This window comes from Silene latifolia, chromosome 1 (genome assembly GCF_048544455.1).
Source record: "Silene latifolia isolate original U9 population chromosome 1, ASM4854445v1, whole genome shotgun sequence".
NCBI classification, from domain to species: Eukaryota; Viridiplantae; Streptophyta; class Magnoliopsida; order Caryophyllales; family Caryophyllaceae; genus Silene; species Silene latifolia.
In genome coordinates, this window is record NC_133526.1 from 105,907,601 (window position 1) to 105,932,190 (window position 24,590).

The window sequence follows — 24,590 nt, forward strand, 5'->3', positions numbered from 1 at the left end:
GATGGACACTCATGCTATCCGAATTTGACCTCAAATTCGTACCCCTCAAGGTTATCAGGGAAGGGTAGTCGCCGATTCGTACACATGGTCACTTCCTGACGAAGACATCCTTTGTGCCGAAACCGACGCATGAGACCTATACTTCGACGGTGCATCAAACCTGAGAGGTTTCGGGGTAGGAATCCTTCTAATATCACCGGAAGGGGAACATTTTCCGATCTCATTCAAACTAGACTTCGCCGTCACCAACAATGCCGCCGAATATGAAGCATGCCTCATCGGCCTACAAGCAGCCATAACACTTAGCATCAAGAAATTGAGGGTCTACAGCGATTCCTCACTCATCATCAATCAGGTGTCCGGATCCTGGAAAATCCGAAACGACAGCCTGGCACCCTACCAAGCAAAAATCAATCAAGAGGCCGAGTTCTTTGACCAAGTCGACTACTTCCACTTGCCACGGGAGGAAAATCAATTTGTTGATGCCCTAGCAAAACTTCCTGCGCTCGTCAACATACCCGACGATATGACATCGATGCCCTTATGTGTCGAGAGAAGGAGCGAGCCAACTCACATCTGCGCCATCAACAACGACGAGGAGAACCATGTCTAACCTTGGTACCAAGCCATCCTCAACTACAAAACCAAAAATGAACTCTCTCCTAACTCTGATACAAGAGGACAGAGAGCCATCCATTTACTTGCATCACAATTCGTGATAAACCAAGAACAACTATACAAAAGAACACCCCAGGGTATCCTTCTCCTTTGCATTGATCACCACAAAGCCAAGCGGCCCTCACATGAGCGCAATAATGCTAGCCCGAAAAAAATCATGCGGTTAGGCTACTACTGGACCACCATGGAAGCCGATTGCAAAACCTACGTCAAACATTGCCACAATTGCCAAATCTTCGCAAACATACAACACATACCATCTCTTTTATACACCATGATATCACCCTGGCCCTTCTCGACCTGGGGCATTGACATCATCGGGAAAGTCAACCCGATAGGCACCAAAGGGCATTGCTTTGTCCTCGTCGAAATCGACTACTTCACCAAATGGGTGGAAGCACAATCCTGCGAAGTCTTGACCGCCAAACAAGTGGCCAAGTTCATCCAGGACAACGTCATCTACAGATATGGGGCACCCCATGAAATCATCAGCGACCAAGGCTCCCACTTCCGGGCGAAAACACATGCCTTGCTGGACAAATACAAAATCAAGCAGCATTGATCATCCCCATATCGTCCCCAAACCAACGGAGCGGTAGAGGCAGCAAATAAAACTCTTGTCACCATTATCAAGAAGTAGCAAGATAATTACCGCGATTGGCCGAGCAAACTCCCATTCGCATTCTGGGGATACCGAACCTCCATTCAAACACCAACAGGAGCCACACCCTTCTACCTAGCATACGATATAGAGGCGGTTCAACCAGTGGAGTTCGAGGTCCCATCTCTACGAATCCTACTGGAAAGTCAAGTTCCTGAGGCGGAATGGACATGTCGAAGGTTCGAACAACTCACGCTTCTAGACGGACGGCGACTCAACGCCTTGCACAACGTCCAGCTATACCAACGACGTATACAAAAGGCATTCAACAAAAAAAGTCAAACCCAGGAACATCAAAGAAGGCGACTTGGTCATCAAGTCGGTTCGAGCACCGTTACCCGTCGATCCGAAGGGGAAATTCAAAATCAATTGGGAGGGGCCATACCTGGTCAAGAAAATACTTTCGGGGGGTGTAGTGAGACTGAGTGACCTAGACGGGGAGGATTTCACAAACCTGACCAACCTAGACCAACTCAAGAAATATTACTCTTGAACCCTAGTAACCAGCAAACCTTTCCCTAGTTTCACAACTACTCTGACCACAATATCCCTTTCAAGTCAATTCCTCAAAAGCGTTCTGATTTGAAATTGCATATTTTATCGAGTCTAAGTTATGGCACCTTGCTATGTTTCAAACGACCTTTGATCTGTCAAAGGCAACATCCATTTGCACTCAAACAAAAACCTGAACTACGAGCATGGTTTGATTTCACCTTTTCAGGTGGATACGTAGGCAGTCCTTTTTTACACAAGAAGGATACAACCACAACACCCTAACAAAATAAACAAACATTCGAACTACAAGCATGGTTTGATTTCACCTTTTCAGGTGGATACATAGGCAGTCTTTTCTTACGCAAGAAGGATACAACCATCCCCACACAAAAAAAAAATCACCCATATCAACTTCAAAACAAAATAAAAGGAGAAAACATTCCCTTTTCCACAAAATAATAAAAGAAAGAGCCTTTCTCCCTTCCCACAAAAAACCCCTTTCACAAGTGCAATGTTTAGGATAATTCAAACCAAATTTGCTTTACAAAATGGATGGAGGAAACCACAAGCGTTCACAATTTCTTTTAACACAAGCAATCCTTTTATTTAATTAATAATGAGAAGGATTACAAACTTGACAACAAATAAAGCTAAGTAAGTTTACAACTTCTCAAAGCTAGAATGTCGACTAAGACATCTCACATAGTAACCCTACCACAAAAATACACAATACATAGCTAGTACAACATAATAATAGCTCACAACACTATTACAACATAATAGTAAAACGGGTAATGGAGGTCTTCATTCTTCCATTCTACCCTTGCCTTTTCCCTCGGGGTACATCTTCCCACCTGGCTCCGGGAAAGTGGTCTGTGTCTGGAATGCTGGGGGCTGGGTCCTCATGAGCTCGTCAACACCCCACAATGGGAAACTGCGTCGAAGGTAACAAAACCTTCCGCCAAAGAACAAAGAGCTAAAAAAACAAAGAACAGAGGAAAACATACCTCGATCGGGTACCAAGCAAGCCTCAACAAACGGAAGGTGTAGTAGTCGGCCTCCCGTAAAAACAACTCCTCACCCCCCCCCCCCACGACTGTGAAGATGCTCCTCAACCTCATCGGGTTTCGACTCCTGGAACAACACTCTCGGCGGATCGACCGGCACCACGAAGCTCTCACTAAAACACTGACGAGCTAAACGCTCGCCAAGGTACCAAACCGGTTCGATCGCTGTCTCGAGGTACAGGCGTTGGCAACTACGAGGTCGCAGACGCTCCCTGACAAAGGCCGGTACACACGTGTAGTGCTCCCAAGGCCACCCGACAAAACTGCACTCATGGCGAAGCTAATCACCTAATTGTGGGCTTTCTAAGCTACCTAGTCATCCTATCTCTATTCCTTTTCAACAAAACAAAAGAGATAAGAAACAGTGACTTACATCACCAACCCTGAGGGTGTTCACCAGACATCTGCAGTCCTCGTAAGTCGACTTGGTGGACTTCTTCCGAGCCACCGTCCAACCCCTCACCGCTGGGTAAACCGAAGGCACGTCACCCGTCATCTTTGGGCGCAAGGGGACAAAGTAAGCAAACAACCGAGCCTGTAATAAAACACATCAACCACAATTAGCCAATTTTCAAAAATTGCCAAAACTCAAAAAATCAATCAAAAATCAAAATCAAAATTAAAAAAACCATAAAACGCTCGTACCTCCAATATGAGGCTGGGACCAACCAAAGTGGGAAACCTCCGATCCCCCATCACCTCCAGACGAACTGCAGCGTGCAAGTAATGGGTAAAACGCGCCAAAATCGGCGTCACCCAATCGTACTGACCTAAGGCGTCAAGGTCAGCAAGCAAAGGAAATACCTTGGTCGACAAGCGCTCACCCTTGTCGCCAAAGTACGTGGTACCCAAGAAGTACGACTGTAACACCCCCATTTATTTAAGAGCATTTAGCAAGACATTTCTAAATAAATAAAGGTGTTACCATCTCAGTTGCCTGAGGTAGTAAGTATAAAAGACAAACAGATACCAAAGTACTTTAAGACGATGTATTAATAAAGTGCCTCAAAAGGTTTATTACAAATATCCAACTTGATAAATAAATATTATAAAGTACTTTTAACAACTGCAGCGGAATTAAAATAAATAGTGTCTGAATATTAATTAAGGCGATCTCTAGACTCAAGTGATCTCGTCCTAAGCTCCCCTCTAAGCATCCAGCACTTCACACAAGGTAACCTGAAATCAATCTGCTCCCCATTATGGTTCATCACAGGTGTTCATGAATACACAGTCAACCACGAGGTTGAGTAGGATAACCAAACAACAATAACAATATTAATAATACGTTAGCCTGCAACACAAATAACGATCCAAACCAAGACCGTCACGCTCACACACACACACGACACACACACGGCACATACACGGCTTGACCGTGCCACACACACATGCACCATTCGGTGATTTCCAATCCGAGACCACACGGTCTACTGCTCAGGTCCACGGCCCAACTCCTCACGCCACCGTGCCTGTCCGACCATCATATGTACAGGACCACGACACTTGCACATCCTCGTGCCTGACCGACCAATTAATCTCAATAGCAATGCCAATATCTTTCACAACCAATCAACAACAGAGAACCAACCAACAAGATAATAATATGATCATAAGACAACAATGATAACAATATGCTCAAGACAACAATTATGACGATATGCTCAGGACAACAATTGCAACAACAATCCATCTTTCAACAATTCTCCAATTACCAATATAGTATAGTTGAGTAGTTAACCTACCTTTTAGCAATTCTTCTCAATTAAGCAATTAATCAAAAGGCCTCTTCAACAAATTCACCAGCTAAACAATAATTAAATTATGTATAATTATTAACTAATCTTATTAATAAATTTAAGATGTAAACTACCCAAAAAAATCCCGCAAAACCGACACAAATCACCCCCCCCCCCCCATAACCGGTTGACCCGATGGTGGTCAAACCCGTCGGTCAACGCTCCCTCACAGCCACGGTCAATGGCTCCCTCACGGCCATGGTCAACGGTCAAGGGCATGGTCAAGGTCAAATGTAAACAATTTATGTAAAGCGATTAGATAACTTACCACAATTAATTATCGCAAGGTAAAAACTCCGTCTTAAAGTTGTCTCACAAAAGCTCTCCTCACAATTGTATTTGAGTTTTAGAAGAAGAATAATGATGATGGTGAGGCATAGGGTTGGTATTTATATAAATTGGTAGAAGAAGTAGGAAGGTTCTAGGAAAATCCTTTTTATAATAAAATAATGAAAATATCTTAAAGCATAGGTAACAACCAAACCCTTCAACTTGGTCCCACCGTGGCCCCCCAACGGCTCACCCACACGGTACCAACCGTGGTCCCCACTCCGTCTTATTTGCTTATTTTATTTTACTTCTTTTCTTTTACGACTACAACTTATTATTTATTTATTCCACTTAATATTTATTCATTTTATTATTTACGACTACCCACATAATTATAAATATAAATTATTAATTAAAATACGGAGTATTACAGTCTTCCCTCCTTAAAAAGAACTTCATCCCGAAGTTCACCGCTCCTTACTACTTAACCAACCAATCAATTTATGTACGAACACACACTTAGAAAAATTACTAACATAGATGATCATAAATTAACGCTGTGTTATATCCTACCCCCGTAAAAAAAAAAGAGTTATGTCCTCGTAACTAACATACCTTATGCAAACAAATGAGGATACTTCTCTTCTATCTCATCTTCAACCTCCCCATGTAGCTTCCTCGACATTATGATTAAACCATAAAACTTTCACCAAAACGACCTCACTATTTCTAGTTTTCCGCACCTTTCTGTCTAAAATCTCCTTAGCCACCTCCTCATAAGACAAATTCTCATCCATTTCAACTATCTCAACTTCTAACACATGAGTAGGATCACTCACATACTTCCTTAACTGTGAGACATGAAAAACATTATGAACTCTTGCCAAAGCTGGTGGAAGTGCAAGATGATATGCCGCTTCACCAATTCTATCTAAAATCTCATAAGGTCCAATGTACTTCTGACTCAACTTTCCTCTCTTACCAAATCTCATCACCCCCTTCATTGGTGATACTTTCAACAATACTTTGTCTCCTACAGCAAACTCAATCTCCCTTCTTTTCCGGTCTGCATAACTCTTTTATCGATCTTGTGCAGCTCTCATCTTTTCTCTAATTACATGCACTTGCTCAACCATCTGCTGAATCAACTCTGGACCCAGTGTCACGGCTTCACTGACATCATCTCAACAAACTGGACTCCTACACTTTCTCCCATATAAAGCTTCAAATGGTGCCATACCAATACTAGCATGATAACTATTGTTATAAGAAAATTCTATTAAATCCAACCTCTCTTCCCATGATCCTCCCAAACTCCAAAACACAAGCTCTCAACATGTCCTCTAAAATCTGAATAGTTTCTCCATCTACCCATCTGTAGCTGGATGAAATGCAGTACTCATTTTCAAAGTCGTACACATACACTCCTGCAATTCTTGCTAGAACATAGAAATAAACCTTGAATCACGGTCAGAAACAATATCCTTTGGAATTCCATGTAACTTCACGATACTTCTTACATAAGCTTTAGCCAACTCAGCCTTACTCCAAGTATCCTTCATTAGAATAAAGTGTGTTGTCTTAGTCAAACGACCAACTACTACCCAAATCATGTTATTTCCTTTCTGAGTACGAGGCAAACCAACAATAAAATCCATAAAAACACTCTCCCACTTCCATTCAGGCACATCTAAAGACTGCACTTTCCCCTGTGGTCTCTTATGCTCACCTTTCACCCTTGGCAAACCAAACATCTAGAAACAAACTCAGCAACCTCCTTTTTCATCCCAGGCCACCAAAACGTTTTCTTCAAATCCTTATACAGCTTATCTCCTCCAGGATGCATAGAATATGGCGTAGAATGTGCTTCAGTCAAAATCTTTCTTTCCAATTCCTCATCATCAGGTACACACCAACTCCCACCGAAACTCAAACCATCATCTACCCCTATAACAAATCGTGACGGCACGCCCTCCTCCACGGCCGAACGCCACTTCTCCAACTTCGGATCTCCTTTTTGCTTCTCTCGGATTTCAGCATACAATTCTGGTTCAATGATACGTGCACTTTATATAGTCCTTTTAGCCTATTTATGCACGTATTTCTATGCTTTTATCGTGGTTTTATGCTACGAAATGCCCCGAATATGCTACTTTGGTGTATTTTGTCTTGATTGCAGGAATGGACCATAAAGTAGTTAAACCAGGCCATTTGCCGTCCGTTTTGCATGCATTTGGAGGAAAAGTAGATTTGGAGCGGGAATTATAGCTGTCTTGGGATGCGTGAAGCTGTTTCGGGAGCTAAAAGGACAAGTCAAAGTCAAACTAACGTGAATTATGAGCTGCTGAAGTCAAGATCCACTCGATCGAGTGCTTTTCTAGTCGATCGAGTGGTTTTAGGATGAATAATCAGTCGATCGAGCACTTAATCTAGTCGATCGACCAGTTCTTTTTATTCCTTTACTCGATCGAGTGGTTTTCTCGGTCGATCGAGCAGTTTCTGGCTAGGTTTGCTCGATCGAGTGGTTTTATTCCACTCGATCGAGTGGATTTTGCTACGGGCTGGGCTTTTTAGTTATTCTCCGTCAATTAGGTTTAGCTAATCCTATTTTCTTATAAATAGGAAGCTTAGGACGTCATTTAAACTCTCTTCTCTTCTCCCCTTACTCGGGTACTGTACACTGCTACTGTTACTTTGTTCTTAATTTCCGGATCAATAATTCAGTATTAATTCTTTCCCTTTCTTTTCTTCTTTAATTTATGCTTATTATTACTGTTCTTCCCTTATTTTTTGTTTCCCCTTTAATTATGCGTAGCTAAATCCCTTAGTATGTTAGGATAAGGGAAGCCGTGGTAGCATGTTTTAATTGACTTGAGTTGATTAGCCTTGCGATAAGAATTGTATTAGGCAATTTAATTGTTATCTGGTCGAATGTATGCATGCAGGAGACCAATAAATTTAGTTATCCCCGACCTGGATCGAAAGATTGGAAGGGAAGGCTTGCTTAATTACAATAGGGTATTGTAGTGAGGGCGAAAGCTAAGCTATTTACGCTCTAGGGCGGTTTAAGGACCGAAAGGTGACGACCATAGCTCTTCTTATCAATAGTTTAATCGCCTCAATATACCCGATAGTATAGCTTCCACGGTAGACCGACTCCTAGCATATTCCCTTCTCTCTATTGTTAAATCCTTCTATTTTTACCTCTCCTTCCTTAACCTCTTAATAGTTTTAGTCAATACAATCAAAACCCCCATTTCTGTGACATCCTGACAGACCAAATTAAACAGATAGATAGCAATTTAGCCTCCCTGTGGAGATCGACCCTACTTGCTGCTAGCTTCTGTTAGTTGTTTTTAGGTTTATTTTTGGTACGAAACGACCGTATCAAATTTTGGCGCCGTTGCCGGGGAGGCGACGCTTTTTATCTGTTTTATTTTGTTTGTCCTTTCGCCTCAAGGGAAGACTAAGTACCTTGAGGCTGTTCTTATCTTTTTCTTTAGTGCTGTCTTGATAGGCCTACGGTTTTTATTAGACAGAGCTGCGAGGGAGATTATCGAAGGGAAGGCTTGAGTACCTTCGATCCCTCTTGCCAAGATGACATCTGTCTCCCGAGTAATTGCTCAGTTTGAAGCCCAAGCTGAAAAACCTGCTGGTTGGGAAAGGAAGAAATCTTGGGGATGTGGTACTGCTGAGCACAATGTAGCCGTAGTTGTGCTGCCACATCCACCCTATCAATGGCCACCGTAACAAGATCCTCCCGATATACGAGAAGAAGAATTTGCGGAGCTGAAATCCTTGATGGAGACACTTGCATTCCAAGCGCAAGAATATGTCTCGCGAGTTGATAAGCTCGAGTCTGTAATTGCTCAGTTAGCAGATAGAAGAGATCGCGGAGCTGACATATTTAATGGGGACGCTTGTATCCCAAGTGCAAGAGAGTGACAGACATATGGACGCTCGAATCCTTGAGCTGGAGTCACAAATAGCTCAGTTAGCAAAATGTGAGTCGGATAATGGGCAACCGAAGAGGTATACCTTCTTTGAGAGCGGTTTTTCCCATGAAGAAACCGTGTTGCCCAATGCTGAGGATGACTTTTATGACTCGGACGACGAGTTTCTATCACATTTCACCACCCCACACGAGGATTTCATCTTTGTACAGGGAGGAATCACTCGATCGAGTAACTAATATTGGTCGATCGAGTGATCTGCCAGGAGAAAGTGCTCGATCAAGTGATATTTCCACTCGATCGAGTGGAATTCAGGAGGAAGTTGGTCGATCGAGTGATTATTTTGCTCGATCGACTGATTTGGCCATTGGGAGCTTTGATTCGTCATATGGGTTTGATTTAGATGACGATTTTGATGATGATAATGGATACGGTGAGTCTCCCTTATTCAAAACCGAGTCGGGCACACTTGAAGCTGAGGTTTATGGGCTGAATTCCACTGAGGGCGACGAAAGGACAGCTGAGTCGGTATTTGCTCCTAGCACGGATGAGGTATTACATTCTTTTGTCAGTGATTCCGTGGTTGAGAGCAACCAACCTGAGGTAGTAAACGATAATTTTATTATTGTTCGTTTTAATAGTATATTGCCTCGTTTGACTCGCGCTATTTCTTTTAAAGTTATACCTCCTCTCATGTGGTCGATTAATTTAAAGATTTTTCACCGTCCTTACCATTTCAAGTTCGTTAATCTGAGACGATACCCTATTTTATTGACAACTGCTCCCGCGCTCCTCTATTTTGTGGATAAATTTAGGAGCTCTCATAGGAAATTTGTTAGACTTAAATGTTTATACAATTTTATTTCCTATCTCTTTATTCCACTTTGGTGCTACTTATGCTTTTGTGTAGCACATGCGCAGATGTACGATCTAATGCTGCACGCTTTGAGCTGTTTTGATTGCGACTAATTATAGAGGCTCGAAGAAAAAGAAGGTCGAGCTGGGACTGATCGAAGCTAGCGCTACCGGGAGGCAACCCGGCGATTTTAATTTTGCTTTTTATTTACTTTCGGTTGTAATAAATGGTTTTTATACCATAGACTTTATCGGTTTGCTTGTCTAGTTAGTTTACGGGTTTTTTTTCATTGTGTTTTGCGGTACACGCCGAGGATCACTCGATCGAGTGGTTTTTCCACTCGATCAAGTACTTTTTCTGATAAATCCTCTCGATCGAGCGGTTTTCTACTCGATCGAGTGCCTGCAGAAAGAAAACCACTCGATCGACCACAGCACCATTCGATCGAGCAGTTCTTGGATGCCCACTCACTCGATCGACCACTGTTGGACGGATATCGAGTGTATTTGACTTGTATCAGCTTCCTGAGACGGTTTTCCGGGTCTTAGCAACCTCCCATGTTCATGATCGGTTTGGGGAGGTCCCCTTATTCGCGCATTTTGTGAGTTTTTCCGCTTTTACTCTTTTTCTCTTTTAGTTTGCGTTTCCTTTCCATGTTTTGGTACAATGGGGGCATTGTACGGTTTGGTTTGGGGAGGTTATGCATCCATATCTGTGTCTGCATGTTGTTTTTATTGTATTTCTGTTATCACGTTTAATTTCTGTATGCATTGCATTGTTATTTCCATAAAATTCACAAATTCCATAAAAATTGAAAAATTGTTAAAATTCAAAAATTTTCATGTTTATTTTTGCATATAGGTCGAGTCGGAACGGTAGATTTCAATGATGAATTTGCACTATTATCTGTCTTTTTGCTTAAGCCTTACATTGAACTTTTATCTTTTAGCTTTGTCTTATTGCATATCTACGAGTTAATGTTTAAATTTAGCTGAACGAATAGACTTGACCTGAAATTTTGGCAACCTACTTATAAATTCTAAGGAATTAGAGCCGTATAAACTGGTGTCATTTGTGACCAGTTTCATGTAGGATTATGAGTAGTTACTCCTTGCATAACATGTTCATCAATTTGCACATGTATGAAATTCAATTGCTTTTGCCGTCATACATTCGGGTTAGTGGTTGGTGTCACATGCAGGGAGGTGCTTACAATTTCCCTTTTCTTTCGTTTTTACCCATAAACTCCACATTAGCCAAATTTGCCAGTTGACCCTTAGCTACATTCCAAATTCAGCCTGCCTTGTCAAGCTAGTTTAGTGTATGTTTTGCGGTATATATTTTATTGTGCCAAGTTTGGTTTGTATTGCGTTATTTGGAGTTGGTAGAAAAGAAAAAGGAGGATGAGATGAAAAGAAAAATAAAGTTGAAAAACGTGAAGAAAGAAAAGAAAAGAAAAAGGAAATCGAAAAAACAAAAAAAGAGAAAAAATGGTGAAGAAAAGAAAGAAACCGAGAAAGAAAAAAAAAAGATGTTGTCTGGTTGACGGTTTCTGCTCCTATGATTTATCTATATCTTTTGAGGAGTTAGTTCAGTTTGGTTTGGTGAGATTTTATGCCAAATGAAGGGCATTGTATTTAGTTCATAATTGAGTTGGAAATGGATATGTCTCATATGGTTTTGTCTAGGTACTAGCTTGGCCGCCTATACCTCCACATTCCCATAAATGTTTTGCCTTTTCTTACCCATTGCCTCACTTTACCATATTTTTGTAAGCCCTCGGCTGTGACAGGACCTTGTTTGGTTGGAATGTGTGTATGGTAGCTAGAATTGTCTATCATATTAGTTGCATGCATGTTTATGTGGGTCGTAGTCTAGGTGAGCGACTATTCTTCTTTCTCTCTTTTACATATATATGTTCACCCTTTGCTTCATGAGAGAAGAGTGACCCGCGCGAGTCCATTGTTTAAGGTCTTGCAAGGTCGACGGTTCAGCTTTATTATAAACATCTTATAACTCGTTTGCATTTGACTGTTTGCTATAAGTGTTAGTTTGTCTGCATTAAATCGGCTTAAGTGGGCATTTGTAGCTAGCTCTGAGTTATCTTTTTCCGTTCCATTAGTTGCATTTTAGTTTACTCGAGGACGAGTAAAGGTTTGGTTTGGGGAGATTTGATACGTGCACTATATATAGTCCTTTTAGCCTATTTATGCACGTATTTCTATGCTTTTATCGTGGTTTTATGCTACGAAATGCCCCGAATATGCTACTTTGGTGTATTTTGTTTTGATTGCAGGAATGGACCATAAAGTAGTGAAACCAGGCCATTTGCCGTCCGTTTTGCATGCATTTGGAGGAAAAGTAGATTTCGAGCGGGAATTATAGCTGTCTTGGGATGCGTGAAGCTGTTTCGGGAGCTAAAAGGACAAGTCAAAGTCAAACTAACGTGAATTATGAGCTGCTGAAGTCAAGATCCACTCGATCGAGTGCTTTTCTAGTCGATCGAGTGGTTTTAGGATGAATAATCAGTCGATCGAGCACTTAATCTAGTCGATCGACCAGTTCTTTTTATTCCTTTACTCGATCGAGTGGTTTTCTCGGTCGATCGAGCAGTTTCTGGCTAGGTTTGCTCGATCGAGTGGTTTTATTCCACTCGATCGAGTGGATTTTGCTACGGGCTGGGCTTTTTAGTTATTCTCCGTCAATTAGGTTTAGCTAATCCTATTTTCTTATAAATAGGAAGCTTAGGACGTCATTTAAACTCTCTTCTCTTCTCCCCTTACTCGGGTACTGTACACTGCTACTGTTACTTTGTTCTTAATTTCCGGATCAATAATTCAGTATTAATTCTTTCCCTTTCTTTTCTTCTTTAATTTATGCTTATTATTACTGTTCTTCCCTTATTTTTTGTTTCCCCTTTAATTATGCGTAGCTAAATCCCTTAGTATGTTAGGATAAGGGAAGCCGTGGTAGCATGTTTTAATTAACTTGAGTAGATTAGCCTTGCGATAAGAATTGTATTAGGCAATTTAATTGTTATCTAGTCGAATGAATGCATGCAGGAGACCAATAAATTTAGTTAACCCCGACCTGGATCGAAAGATTGGAAGGGAAGGCTTGCTTAATTACAATAGGGTATTGTAGTGAGGGCGAAAGCTAAGCTATTTACGCTCTAGGGCGGTTTAAGGACCGAAAGGTGACGACCATAGCTCTTCTTATCAATAGTTTAATCGCCTCAGTATACCCGATAGTATAGCTGCCACGGTAGACCGACTCCTAGCATATTCCCTTCTCTCTATTGTTAAATCCTTCTATTTTTACCTCTCCTTCCTTAACCTCTTAATTGTTTTAGTCAATACAATCAAAACCCCCATTTCTGTGACATCCTGACAGACTAAATTAAACAGATAGATAGCAATTTAGCCTTCCTGTGGAGATCGGCCCTACTTACTACTAGCTTCTGTTAGTTGTTTTTAGGTTTATTTTTGGTACGAAACGACCGTATCATTCAACCGTCAAATCCCCAACTGAATCCCCTTTTCTTATCACACAAATTCCCATTTCTCTTAATTTATCTTGCAACTTCACCCACGACATAGCTAAACACAAAGCATGTACCGACTTCCTACTCAAAGCATCTGCCACTACATTAGCCTTTCTCTCATGGTAAACTATCTCCATATATAATCTCCAATCAATTCTATCCACCTCCTTTGTCTCCTATGAAAGGATTCAATAACCCTCTAATTAAACTCTTTAATTATATATCTAAATTATTCATTAAAATAGATGTTGACCTTATGCATGCTGTAACTCAATAACACAATAGATTAGAGAATTTATTACCTACTGGAGTCACATGTCCAGCTTTGACATCTCCTGGATACTTTGGGCAATTACGTTTCCAATGGCCTGTACCACAACAATAGTAGCACTTATTTGTTGGAGTATATGTCCTCAACAATAGTGCTATAACATTATTGAAACTCATAATAAGAATACGTAAAGGGATGGTTCTTTTTTATAAGTTAACTGGTCAACATTAATCGGTAATGATTGGCTGACTAGAGTTTGACATTAGTGTCGTTGATACGGTGGTGATCAGTTGATCCCTAATGGTCACACTTGAGTGAAGATCTCCTTAATAGATAAAATTAATTAATTGTATATTGATACAGATTAATTAATTCCTTAAAATGGAACAATTCACGAATGTGAGTAAGAATATGAATCTTGTTTTAATTCGATTAAATGAGATTCGTTTTAGTAATTAAGATGTTATATTACTAAAATATATTGTTTATGAAACAATTAAAATAAGAATGAACGGTTAATTATAATTGCGATATGTTGTAGATTATATTAACATGGACCATTTTATTTACTTGTAATTGTGAATTACTAGTCAATTGTTGTATATAATTAAATTAATATATGTAATGATATTTAATTGTTAAATATGCATTAATATTATTAATAACATGTTACATGTCACATGTCACACATTATATGACAAAATAACAAATTGACAAAAATAAATTGGACTCCATATTAACCTAGGAAAACCGGTTTTGTGGGATGGTTTAGGTAAAATGGTAAAATTGTTTTATTAGTGGTAAACATAACGATTACCCTCAAAAACCTAAACCACACCCTAGCAATTTTGAGAAGAACAATTGTAAAAGCAAAATGGTATGCATTGGCTCTCTCTCACCCTCTCCTATGCACCGGTCCTCCCACCCCCCCCCCCCCCCCCCCTCCCTTTTCCTAATAAGAATTGTTCTTATTTTCCTCAAATTCATTCTTACACATTCTAACTACTTACTCTTCTCTCTTTTTTCTAAAATTAGTTTTAGAAAGTTAATTGTTCTTCACAAAATTGTTCTTACAATTGTTCTTCTCAAAATTTCTAGGGTGTGGTTTAGGTTTTTGAGGGTAATCATTATGTTTACCACTAATAGAACAATTTTACCATTTTACCTAAACCATCCCACAAAACCGGTTTTCCTAGGTTAATATGGAGTCCATTTTATTTTTATCAATTTGTCATTTTGTCATATAATGTGCAACATGTGACATGTAACATGTTATTAATAATATTAATGCATATTTAACAATTAAATATCATTACATATATTAATTTAATTATATATAACAATTGACTAGTAATTCACAATTACAAGTAAACAAAATTGTAATACCCCGTATTTTGATAATAATTTATGAGAATAATTTATGTAATTTAATAATTAAGTAAAGGCGTTTCTAATAATAATTACAAGTAAGACGTTAAATAAATAATAAATTAAGTAAGCAAGTCGGGAATTGGGCTTAGCTAATAGTACAGTATTGGGCCGTGTGATATAATTGGGGGGACGGGTTTTATAGGCTTAATGAATAAGTAATCGGATTTTGTATCGGGATTTAATAATAAATAAGATGGAAATAATAATTATATCAATAATTATCATAATAATAATAATGTTATGGCAATAATAAGATAATTGGTGGAAACTCTAGTTATGATAAGACTAGTAATATATGATAATAATAATAATAATAATAATAATAATAATAATAATAATAATAATAATAATAATAATAATAATAATAATAATAATAATAATAATAATAATAATAATAATAATAATAATAATAATAATAATAATAATAATATAATTTATAATGGTAATTCCTATAAGAATTAGAATAAGGTAATTATAATAAGTTTCCTAATTGACCTCACGTACTCTTTAATCTTACACTATAAATACCATAATAAATCTGAAAATAATTCATAAAAGAAGAAGGAAGAGATCTAAAAGAAAGAAGAGAAAATTAAGGAAGAGAAAAGCAAAGGAATTAATTTTATTATCAAGGTAATTCTCTAAGACCGTCTTATATATATACTTTGCGATATTATAACTTGTTATCTAGACCATCATAGATCAGGCCGTAAGTACCGTTGTGACCATGGATGACCAAGGATCACTGTTGACCTTATTTGAACATTGTTGACTGACGGGAGAGGGCGGTTTCAGGCGGGTTTTGGAGGGTGGTTGAAGAGGGTACACAATATGTGGTTATACGGATTTTGACCCACGAAACTCGTCTATTTGGACCTGTGCTAGGATGGGTTGACACCAGGGGTGATAGTCGACCACTTTGTGGTGGTCTTTGGTGGTTGTTTCTGGTGTTTTGTGCGGTGGTTGCCGGAATTACGAGTTTAGGGCAAGGGTGTTGTTTACCGGTTTTATACCCTTTTTCGAGACTTGCTTGGCTCGAACCTGGGTTGGTTGTTTTTGTGGGAGTTAGTCGGTTCCATAGGTGGCAGTGGGATGGTCTGGGTGGTGGTGGTCAGAAAACCGTAAAACAGGGGATTGGGGCTGGATTGTTGTTGTCGTGTCATGTCGTGGGGTGTTCTGGGTAGCTGTGGTAGGTGGTGTTTCCACCGTGGGGAAGGGGAGACCACGGTGGTGGCCACGGCTATCATGGTGGTGGTGATAGTAGGCGTGTTGGGTGTGTTTGAGTTGTGTGTGTCGGGTTTTCGGGGATGGTCTAGGGCGTGTAAGTGCGGGTTGCAGGGGGAGTCTTAATTGGTGTTAGGTGGTTGTCAGGTTTGGCCGTGGTGCAGGCTAGGGTGTGGCAGGTTTGGGTGGTACTTATGGTGGTTAGGGGTGGCGTGATAGGTGGGTTAAAGGAGGGGGTTTGAACTCGGTTTTTGCCGTGTTGGTTGGATTGGTGTTTGTGCGTTGTTCTCACGTGAGCCTCACGAGATTGCATGGGTATTGGGTAGTTATATGTTGACTTATATTATTATATTGTGGGTATGAGATACGGGTTATTTGGGGATGCGTGTTTAATTATTTAGCGGGTTTTACACAATAATTTACACGAAAAATAATTAATGTAAACAAATTATAATTAATTAAATTATAATAAGAAATTGAGCAATAAATAATTAAGTTATAAATATTATAATTTTGATTAGGTGACAGTTGTGAAGAATTATAATCGGGTCGGATTGCTTTATTTATTGGATTGCTTGAGCTGTTTAATTGGAATTGCTTATCAGGTAAGGATAAATCCTACTCAACTTTTACTCGATAATGTTTGTTGGATGGTTTGTATTAAAGTGAATTGATCGTATGTGAATTGTGTTGGTTGATATAATCGTAATTGTTGGAAGGGAGATTTATATTGCATATGTTAGTCAATCGTATCGTAATTGTTGGAAGGGAGAATTATGTTGTATATGTTGGTTATATTGTGGAGTATTGTTGTAGTATTAACAGATTTATTCTGGCAGACATTACTTATAGTAATGTGGAGTGGTTGAACAGATTTATTCTGGCAGACGATATTTAACGTGTTTACTCGAGGCAGGCCCAGTTTGGTGCAGGCCATCCGTGGATATTAATCAACTATATGTTGAGGCAGACAATACCTTTTGGTAATGTAGTGTGTGTTTACTCACCTTCGGGTTGAGGCTGCCCCGGCCAGGGATTGGCGGGATGATTAGTGTAACGAGTAGAACTTGGCTTAAGTGTGCTAAGTAAAAGGGAGGAGCACGTTGTCAGGGGATTGTGCAATGTAAAAAGGAAATTGGATTGTTATCGTATGTTTTTGTTGTTAGTATTTATTCCTACTCAACCTCACGGTTGACTGTGTATTCGTGAACACCTGCGGTGAACCGTTTTATGGGGAGCAGATTTGACAGGTACTAAAGATTAGCTGACTCGGGAGCATTGGGATGAGAGCTCGACTTGGACCATAGTTGAATTCTAGATCACCTAGAACAATTACATCACTTTATTTATCTCCGTTGCGAGATGTATTGTATTTTATATTAAGTTTTAGTTGGTTAAGTTGTGATAAACATGTAATCATTAAGTTTTAATTTAAAGTACTTTGGTGAGTTGGACTTTGTTATTCACTACCTCGGGTAACCGAGATGGTAACAGTCTTATTTATTGGGAATGTCTAGCTAAAGGCTCCTAAATAAATGGGGGTGTTACAAAAATGCTCCATGTTAATATAATCTACAACATATTACAATTATAATTAACCGTTCATTCTTATTTTAATTGTTTCATAAACAATATATTTTAGTAATATAACTTCTTAATTACTAAATGGTCGGACTCACTTGGAGCTTAGATTTTCGGTTACTTGTCGTTAGGAGCACCTAGACCAAAACAATATTTATAACTTCACAAACAACTTTACTATTAGTAAAGAGGCAAGAGGTCGTATCCCAAGGGACGGGTATTGATGTAGGATTTTCGATTGCAAGTAGCGGTGTCTAGGGGTGTCACAATTTGGGTTGAGATAAGAAGATCACTAAACTAAATAACAATTAAAGTAAACAAGCAAGATGACTAAAATGAGATGTAAATAATTGATTAAAGCACTAGGGTGTCATGGGGTCATAGGGGATTCATGGGAATTGATCATACAAACATATTCTCAAATTATAAGCAAGCAATTATTGTTGTGATGGATCGAGTTGGTTTATATCTTACAATCCTAGGAAGGTTTGGGTCCCGAAGCCGAATCGATTAGATTGTACAGCACCTACAAGTCGACTTAATCCTCCCTACTCAACTATATGCATGGTCTAATGAGACTCGAGTTGGTTTATATCTTACAAGTCTCATTGAAAAGGTAGGTGATGGGTAAAAAATGCAAGGATTCATAGGCTTACATTTCATCAAACATAACATGTGCATAAGTTGAGATCACAACAAGCAAGCAAATAAATTATGAAAACATATTAAATTAAGCATGAATCATCCCCGATGTTGATTTCCCCTAATTACCCATTAACCCTAGTTAAGGAAACTACTCACTCATTATCAAGTTTAACATGTTAACAAGGTTGTCAATCATATTAACAAAGCAAAACATGATGAATAAATGAAGATGATTAACAATAATTAAAAAGGGATTAAGAGAATTATACCTAATGATGATTCCAAAATAAAGCAAAGAATAATAGAAGTACTTGATGAATGATTGGAAGGTTGTCAATATCCCAATAATAACCCAAATAATCTTCAATTACCCAAAATAAAAGATAAACAAAAGAGAAATTAAGGAAATGAGATTTGTATTAAGACTTGATTTGAAGTTGATTACAAGATTAAAGAGATTAGAATGATATAAACTACACTAAATATTGATAAGAAGAACATGATTAATCTAATTAGACTAATGGGGTATTTATAGTGGGGATTAGGTACACAAATTAGGGTTTACTAAGGGCTTAAATGACGATTAAGTCCTTGAGGAATCGCTCCTCTCAGAAAAGATGCGAGTCTCCTTTTTGCTAGTCTTCCGAAAATATGCGCATCTTCAATGGAGGGAAGAAGAGGACGTGTGGGTCTGTAACACAATCCGGGCATCCAAGGGTCGGGACGAGCGGATTCTCAGGTGGCTGGACGAGCGGCCTGCTGGCCTGGACGAGCGTCCTGGGAGGTTTCTGGACGGGCGTCCCTGTGGTAAAGACGCTAGGATTCTTGCAGTCTTGGACGGGCGTCCTGCCTGGTTGGACGAGCGGATATCGTCCCAGCCTTCCTTTTTTTCTTTTCTTCTTCTCTTGTTCCAATAATCCTCCGGGATTTTGTCGGGGATGCAAGGATCTTTTTCATCATTGCCCATCTACTACAATATGTACAAAGGCCTTCTAGTCTTGTCTTCTCTTTGATGCTTGGTCATTAGATTCGATCAATTTAGCTCTATTTTGCCATGAAAATGCAAGGTTTGCACTCCTCTCCTACCAAGGAAACAAAACCTCAAAGAATATGCAAAACAAAGAACTAAAGATAGTAAATGACCCAAATATGCACTAAAAAGCATAGGAACGAGGCTAATTCGGGGACTAAATATGCTCAAATATTGATCACATCAAATATCCCCAAATCGAACCTTTGCTCGTCCCGAGTAAAGAGGTGACAAAAACTAGGACCCTTATTTAAACTATCCTACTAATATAGCCGACATGAGACAATTAGCGGGTCTCACTCCGCCCCTTCAACTCACAACAAGACAACCATGAGGTAGGATGCCTTCTTGCAAGGCAAGGTGGGTCTTGCCAAAATGGCGACACATCCAAGCATTAAAGCACACAAAATCAAGTAATGGATGCATCTACAAAAGAATAGCCAATTTCCTCATCTAAGTGGCGGAAATTATCTAAAAGGGAAGCAATTCAAGGGTACACACTCCTTCATAGATGCAATTTCTTCAAACTACTAAGCCTAGAAGGATACCAATAAATCACCTCCAAGTTGTGTCAAGCTAGGGTACCTTTGTCCTCAATCGTTAAATGCTTTTGTCAAGAATAGACTCCCTATGGTGTTAGAAACACTGGAGGATCGCGGAATTCCCCTTCTTGCCTAGACAAGAAGAAGGGTCGTTCCCTCTCTACCATGCACAAAAGTGGATACGATGGATAAAGGGATCGATAGTTTTTGAGTTTTATTTTGGGAGTTTGCTTTCTGTTGTTGTTTTTTCCCCCCAATTTCTTGTGGCATATAACATTCGAGAACAATTTCTTACCATTTCTTTTAATTTTTGGCATTTTCAACACTTGACAATTTTTCAACTTTTTGCATTTTCTTTTGAACATTTTCAAAGTCACCTCATATGTAGTGAGGGTGCCTTATATTTGAAGCATAGGAGTTTTTATTTTTGTTACTCCTCTTTTCATTTGATGCATTTTGCAAACTTTTTTCACATCTTTTCTTTTCATTTCTTGAACTCAAATTTTTGAACAATTTCTTTTTGTGCCCATTCCCTTTGATGACAAAATGTATGGTAGAATATGGATGAATGATGGTTGCATGGTTTCAAGGGTCACCTTGGAATAAACGGTAGCCAAGGAGTTATCACACCACAAGGTACTCTTGACTTGGCCTTAATCCATGGGTCAAAGGATACTAGCATGACACATCCTAGGGTGTTTTACAAGTATTCTAACAAGCAAAGTCTTAAGAATAAAAAGCATCTACTAGGGCCTATATACACTTGTCAAGCTTCCCAAGTAGACGGTTTCACAAAATTTTTCTAACATGCAAACTAAATGCCATGACGCAACTAACATATATATACATCCTAATGCATATGCTTCTACCAACTAGTATGCCAAATAATCTAAATGAAATCCTAAACTCACATTGTTTTTACCGCATCAATCAAAATAAAGCCACATAGTCATTAACATAAAGAGGAAAAAGGAGATTGGAAAGATCATACCATGCGGTCTTCAATATCCTCATATCTAGGATGTGGCGTAGTCAATCAATGTGAACAAGGATGAACAAACATAATATATACAAGACTACACTAAAAAGGAATGAACATGTTTTTGATTTTTTTCAATTTTTTTGGATTTTTCGAAATTTTCGATTTTTTTTTATTTTGAATAAAAGTCAAGTTAGAATTTCCCATCCCCACACTAGTATGGGCATTGTCCTCAATGGCCAATACGATAGGAAATTATGCAATGAATATGCATGATTTCGAAACTAAATGCAAATTATACTAGGCTAAACTACATGATGCATGTGTTTTTGTTATGGCGGAGAGCATAATTTAAATTAGCTCCCAATTCATATGCATGGACTTCCCCAAACCAAAATAGACATTATTTCTAATGTCTTGAATTTCGGGGTAGTTCATGCACATGGAATGTAATGCATGAAACTACAAATTGTCATTTTGGATTTTACAAGTGGGAACAATAAAAAGAACACCTTAATGAAGCCAAGGTGTTAGTCCTCCAATGTTGCTAGGAATCCACAAACAAATGATCAAGATAGAATAAAAACAAGGGAAGTAGACAAACCATAATCGAGGTGTAAGGATGTAGGAGCCTCCAAAGTTTGCTAATCTTCACCCATCGTATCACCATCATCATCTCCTCCTCTCTTGAGGTATCATCAACTTCCATAGATATGGAATCATCTCCACTCTCACTTTCACTTCCTTGCTCTTCCTCACTTTCCTCTTCTTGAGCTTCTTCTTGAACACCTTCTTCTTGAACCTCTTCTTCTTGAACACCACCCTCTTCAACAACCATCTCCTCTCCACCCGGTCTACTACCACTAGAAATGCTAGGAAAGAATACTTCCCTATCCGCCCAACTAGGCAAAGGGCAAGACGGATCAAGAAGTCCTTGCCTAGCTAGATGTAGGAGGGGCGGATATTGGGCCTTGTAAGCATCCACTCTATCATTGTAAGCTTGCTTGTGCATTACCCTCATGAGTAGTGTCATGTAATCATTTCCTACCTCGACATCCTTGGGTTTGAATTCGTGATACTCAAATGGGTAGGGTGGTGTGGTAATGGAGGAGGAGGGCTCGTCAATCTCGCCTCTTTGTTGTTGAATAATATACTCGGCCTCCTCGGAGAGTGGAAGAAGGTAGTTTGTTCGGTGAGCAGTCAATCGGCAAATTTTTGAAGGCAAGGTAAAGGATCTAGCTTCATTGGTTAACCACCCATATTTGGTGTCAAGAGAATCATGCTTGACCCACTTAAGCTTGTGAATCATGGTGTCCATATCAATGAGATGGCCTCCTTTAACCGCCACATAAGTGTTGTCTTTGTTGAAATTTGGGTTAAAGTGTTTGGCCAAATGGGTAACTAGTCCTCCATTTACAATGAAAGTGGTGCCCTCTTTACCACAATCGACATTAAGCCATCGTTCAACCAAAAGTCTTTGAGCATTATATGGCTTAGTAAATTCCCTTCCTATGTTCAAGGCCGACTCAAGAAGAACACAATCGAGCTTGGTAAGATGATTAGTGCCCTTTTTTGCTATCAAAGTATTCCCAATGACCTTATGCCACACTCTAATGCCCGGATGGTGGACTAATAGAGCACGACAATCATGAAAGCGCACAAATTTCTTTCCGGAAATTGTCATCCAAAGAGGAGCGGGGTCATACTTGTCGGGGATCTTTGTATATTTCGGGGTATCGCTAAGGCCTAAAATCTTACTCAATTCGCCATAAGTGATGCGTTTATCAAAATTTGCAAGACGAAACTCGATGTGGGTTCTAGTCTCCACCCTTGTGACTTTCAAGGAACTCAAAAATTCCAAGGTGAGGGAGGGGTATGTCAATTATTTCATGGTAAACAATTTACCCAATCCCATAGACTCAAAGAAGGTTTTGGTTTGTTCAAGAATACCCAACTTTGACAATGCATCTTCACAAATAAATTTTGTAGGCATAATGGTCTTCTAAGCAAAGAGAACAAATTTATCCCTATGAGAGTCGGAAGTGAAAATTACCTCCGAATAATTGGATAATTGCTCAATGACCGGAGTTGTTGATGTTGTAGCCTCCATAGAGGGACCTTGTTGAACCTCCAACCTTGCCTTATGGACTACCAATGCCTTTGACAATTGTTTTGCTTGAAGAGCTTGTTGCCTTTTTGAAAGTGTCTTCTTTGGGGGTGCCTTGTTACCTCCTTTGGTTCTTGTCATTCTCCCTTGCTTGATTACACCAATGAAAGATTGAAATTTCCAAATTTTAGTTATGCCCAAATCGATTTAAGATGAAAGAATGTTGCTTTGTATCTTAAAAATCGACTCAAAAGTTGAAGATTTTGGTGTTTGAATCAATTGTTGTTGCAAAAGGAGTGATTAATTTTTGTTGTGAGGAAGTTTGGATTTGATTTTGTTGAATTTGGTTGAGGAAATTTGGTTTTGTTGATGTAGAGGATGAGGGTTTTTGGGGTTTTTGGGTAGTGGGTAGTGTTAGAATGTAGAAGAAATGAAAATGAATGAGGGAAGAGGGTTTAAAAGACCCGTTATATTTGAAATAGTAGCAGGGGACGAGCGGACCAAGGGTCTGGACAGGCGGATTCTTCGTGTTTTGTCTCAGGAAAGGACGCCACAGGACGAGCGTCTTTCAGCAAAGACGAGCGGATTTTTCAACTTGAGACGAGCGTCTTCCTGGACGGACGCTCGGATTCTGTTACAGGGAGAAACTTTAAAATTCAACATCAGAAAGACGAGCGTCCAGAATCAGACGAGCGGATTCTTAATTGGGACGCTCGGATTCTGTGTCAGACCAGTTTTTTGAATTTTTCAGCTCTGCCAGACGAGCGGATTGTAACTTAGACGCCCGGATTCCTTGATGACGAGCGGATTCACCTTTTGGCCGCTCGGATTCTTCCTTGACCACACGGATTCAGGTCCATCCATGGGTACTGTATAACCCGTATCATTTTCATTCTTCAATTCTTGTGTTCTTCATTGTAGGGGCACTACAAAGGCATGAATAGCCTAGGCAATTGCTATCCCCACACTAAGTCAAAGCACTACACATCAATAAAATCATGAGTCCCTGTTGGAATAAGTGTCCTCCGACAATAATGCGATCACAGCTGTCGATCATGATGATCACATGTTTAAATCTCATGTTTAAGAATACAAGAGGGATGTAATATTTTACAGTCAACTGGTCCACACATATCGGTAATGATTGGCTGACTAGAGTTTGACATTACTGTCGTGTGACGGTGGTGATCAGTTGATCCCCTTAGGTCATACCTATAGGGAAATACTCTTAATTGGTTATTTAATTAATCGTATGCCAATACGAGTTAATTAAATTGCTTAAAATTGACGGATGATTTATGAGTAAGATTAACGTGTCTTATTATAATTCGCTTAAATTAGATACGGTCTAAGTAATCGAATTGTTTTATTACTTAGATAAAATTATTGTTTACGAAACAATTGAAATTGAAATTGAATGAATAATTTATTATAAATACAAGACGTTTTAATTTATA

At 39.3% G+C, this 24,590-nt stretch overlaps 1 protein-coding gene across 1 annotated transcript in view; it reads right to left on the reverse strand.

Annotated features, from left to right (window-relative positions):
- Window positions 1–5,626: 5,626 nt before the first annotated feature.
- LOC141652310 (uncharacterized) overlaps window positions 5,627–24,590 on the reverse strand; it is a 29,428-nt gene continuing 10,464 nt past the window's right edge. Inside the window, exons 2-6 of the mRNA XM_074459819.1 lie at window positions 13,626–13,691; window positions 6,718–7,016; window positions 6,429–6,526; window positions 6,261–6,345; window positions 5,627–5,968 (exon numbers count right to left, since the gene is read on the reverse strand). Of these exons, the coding sequence (XP_074315920.1) occupies window positions 5,627–5,968; window positions 6,261–6,345; window positions 6,429–6,526; window positions 6,718–7,016; window positions 13,626–13,691 (890 nt within the window). The remainder of the gene's footprint in view (window positions 5,969–6,260; window positions 6,346–6,428; window positions 6,527–6,717; window positions 7,017–13,625; window positions 13,692–24,590) is intronic.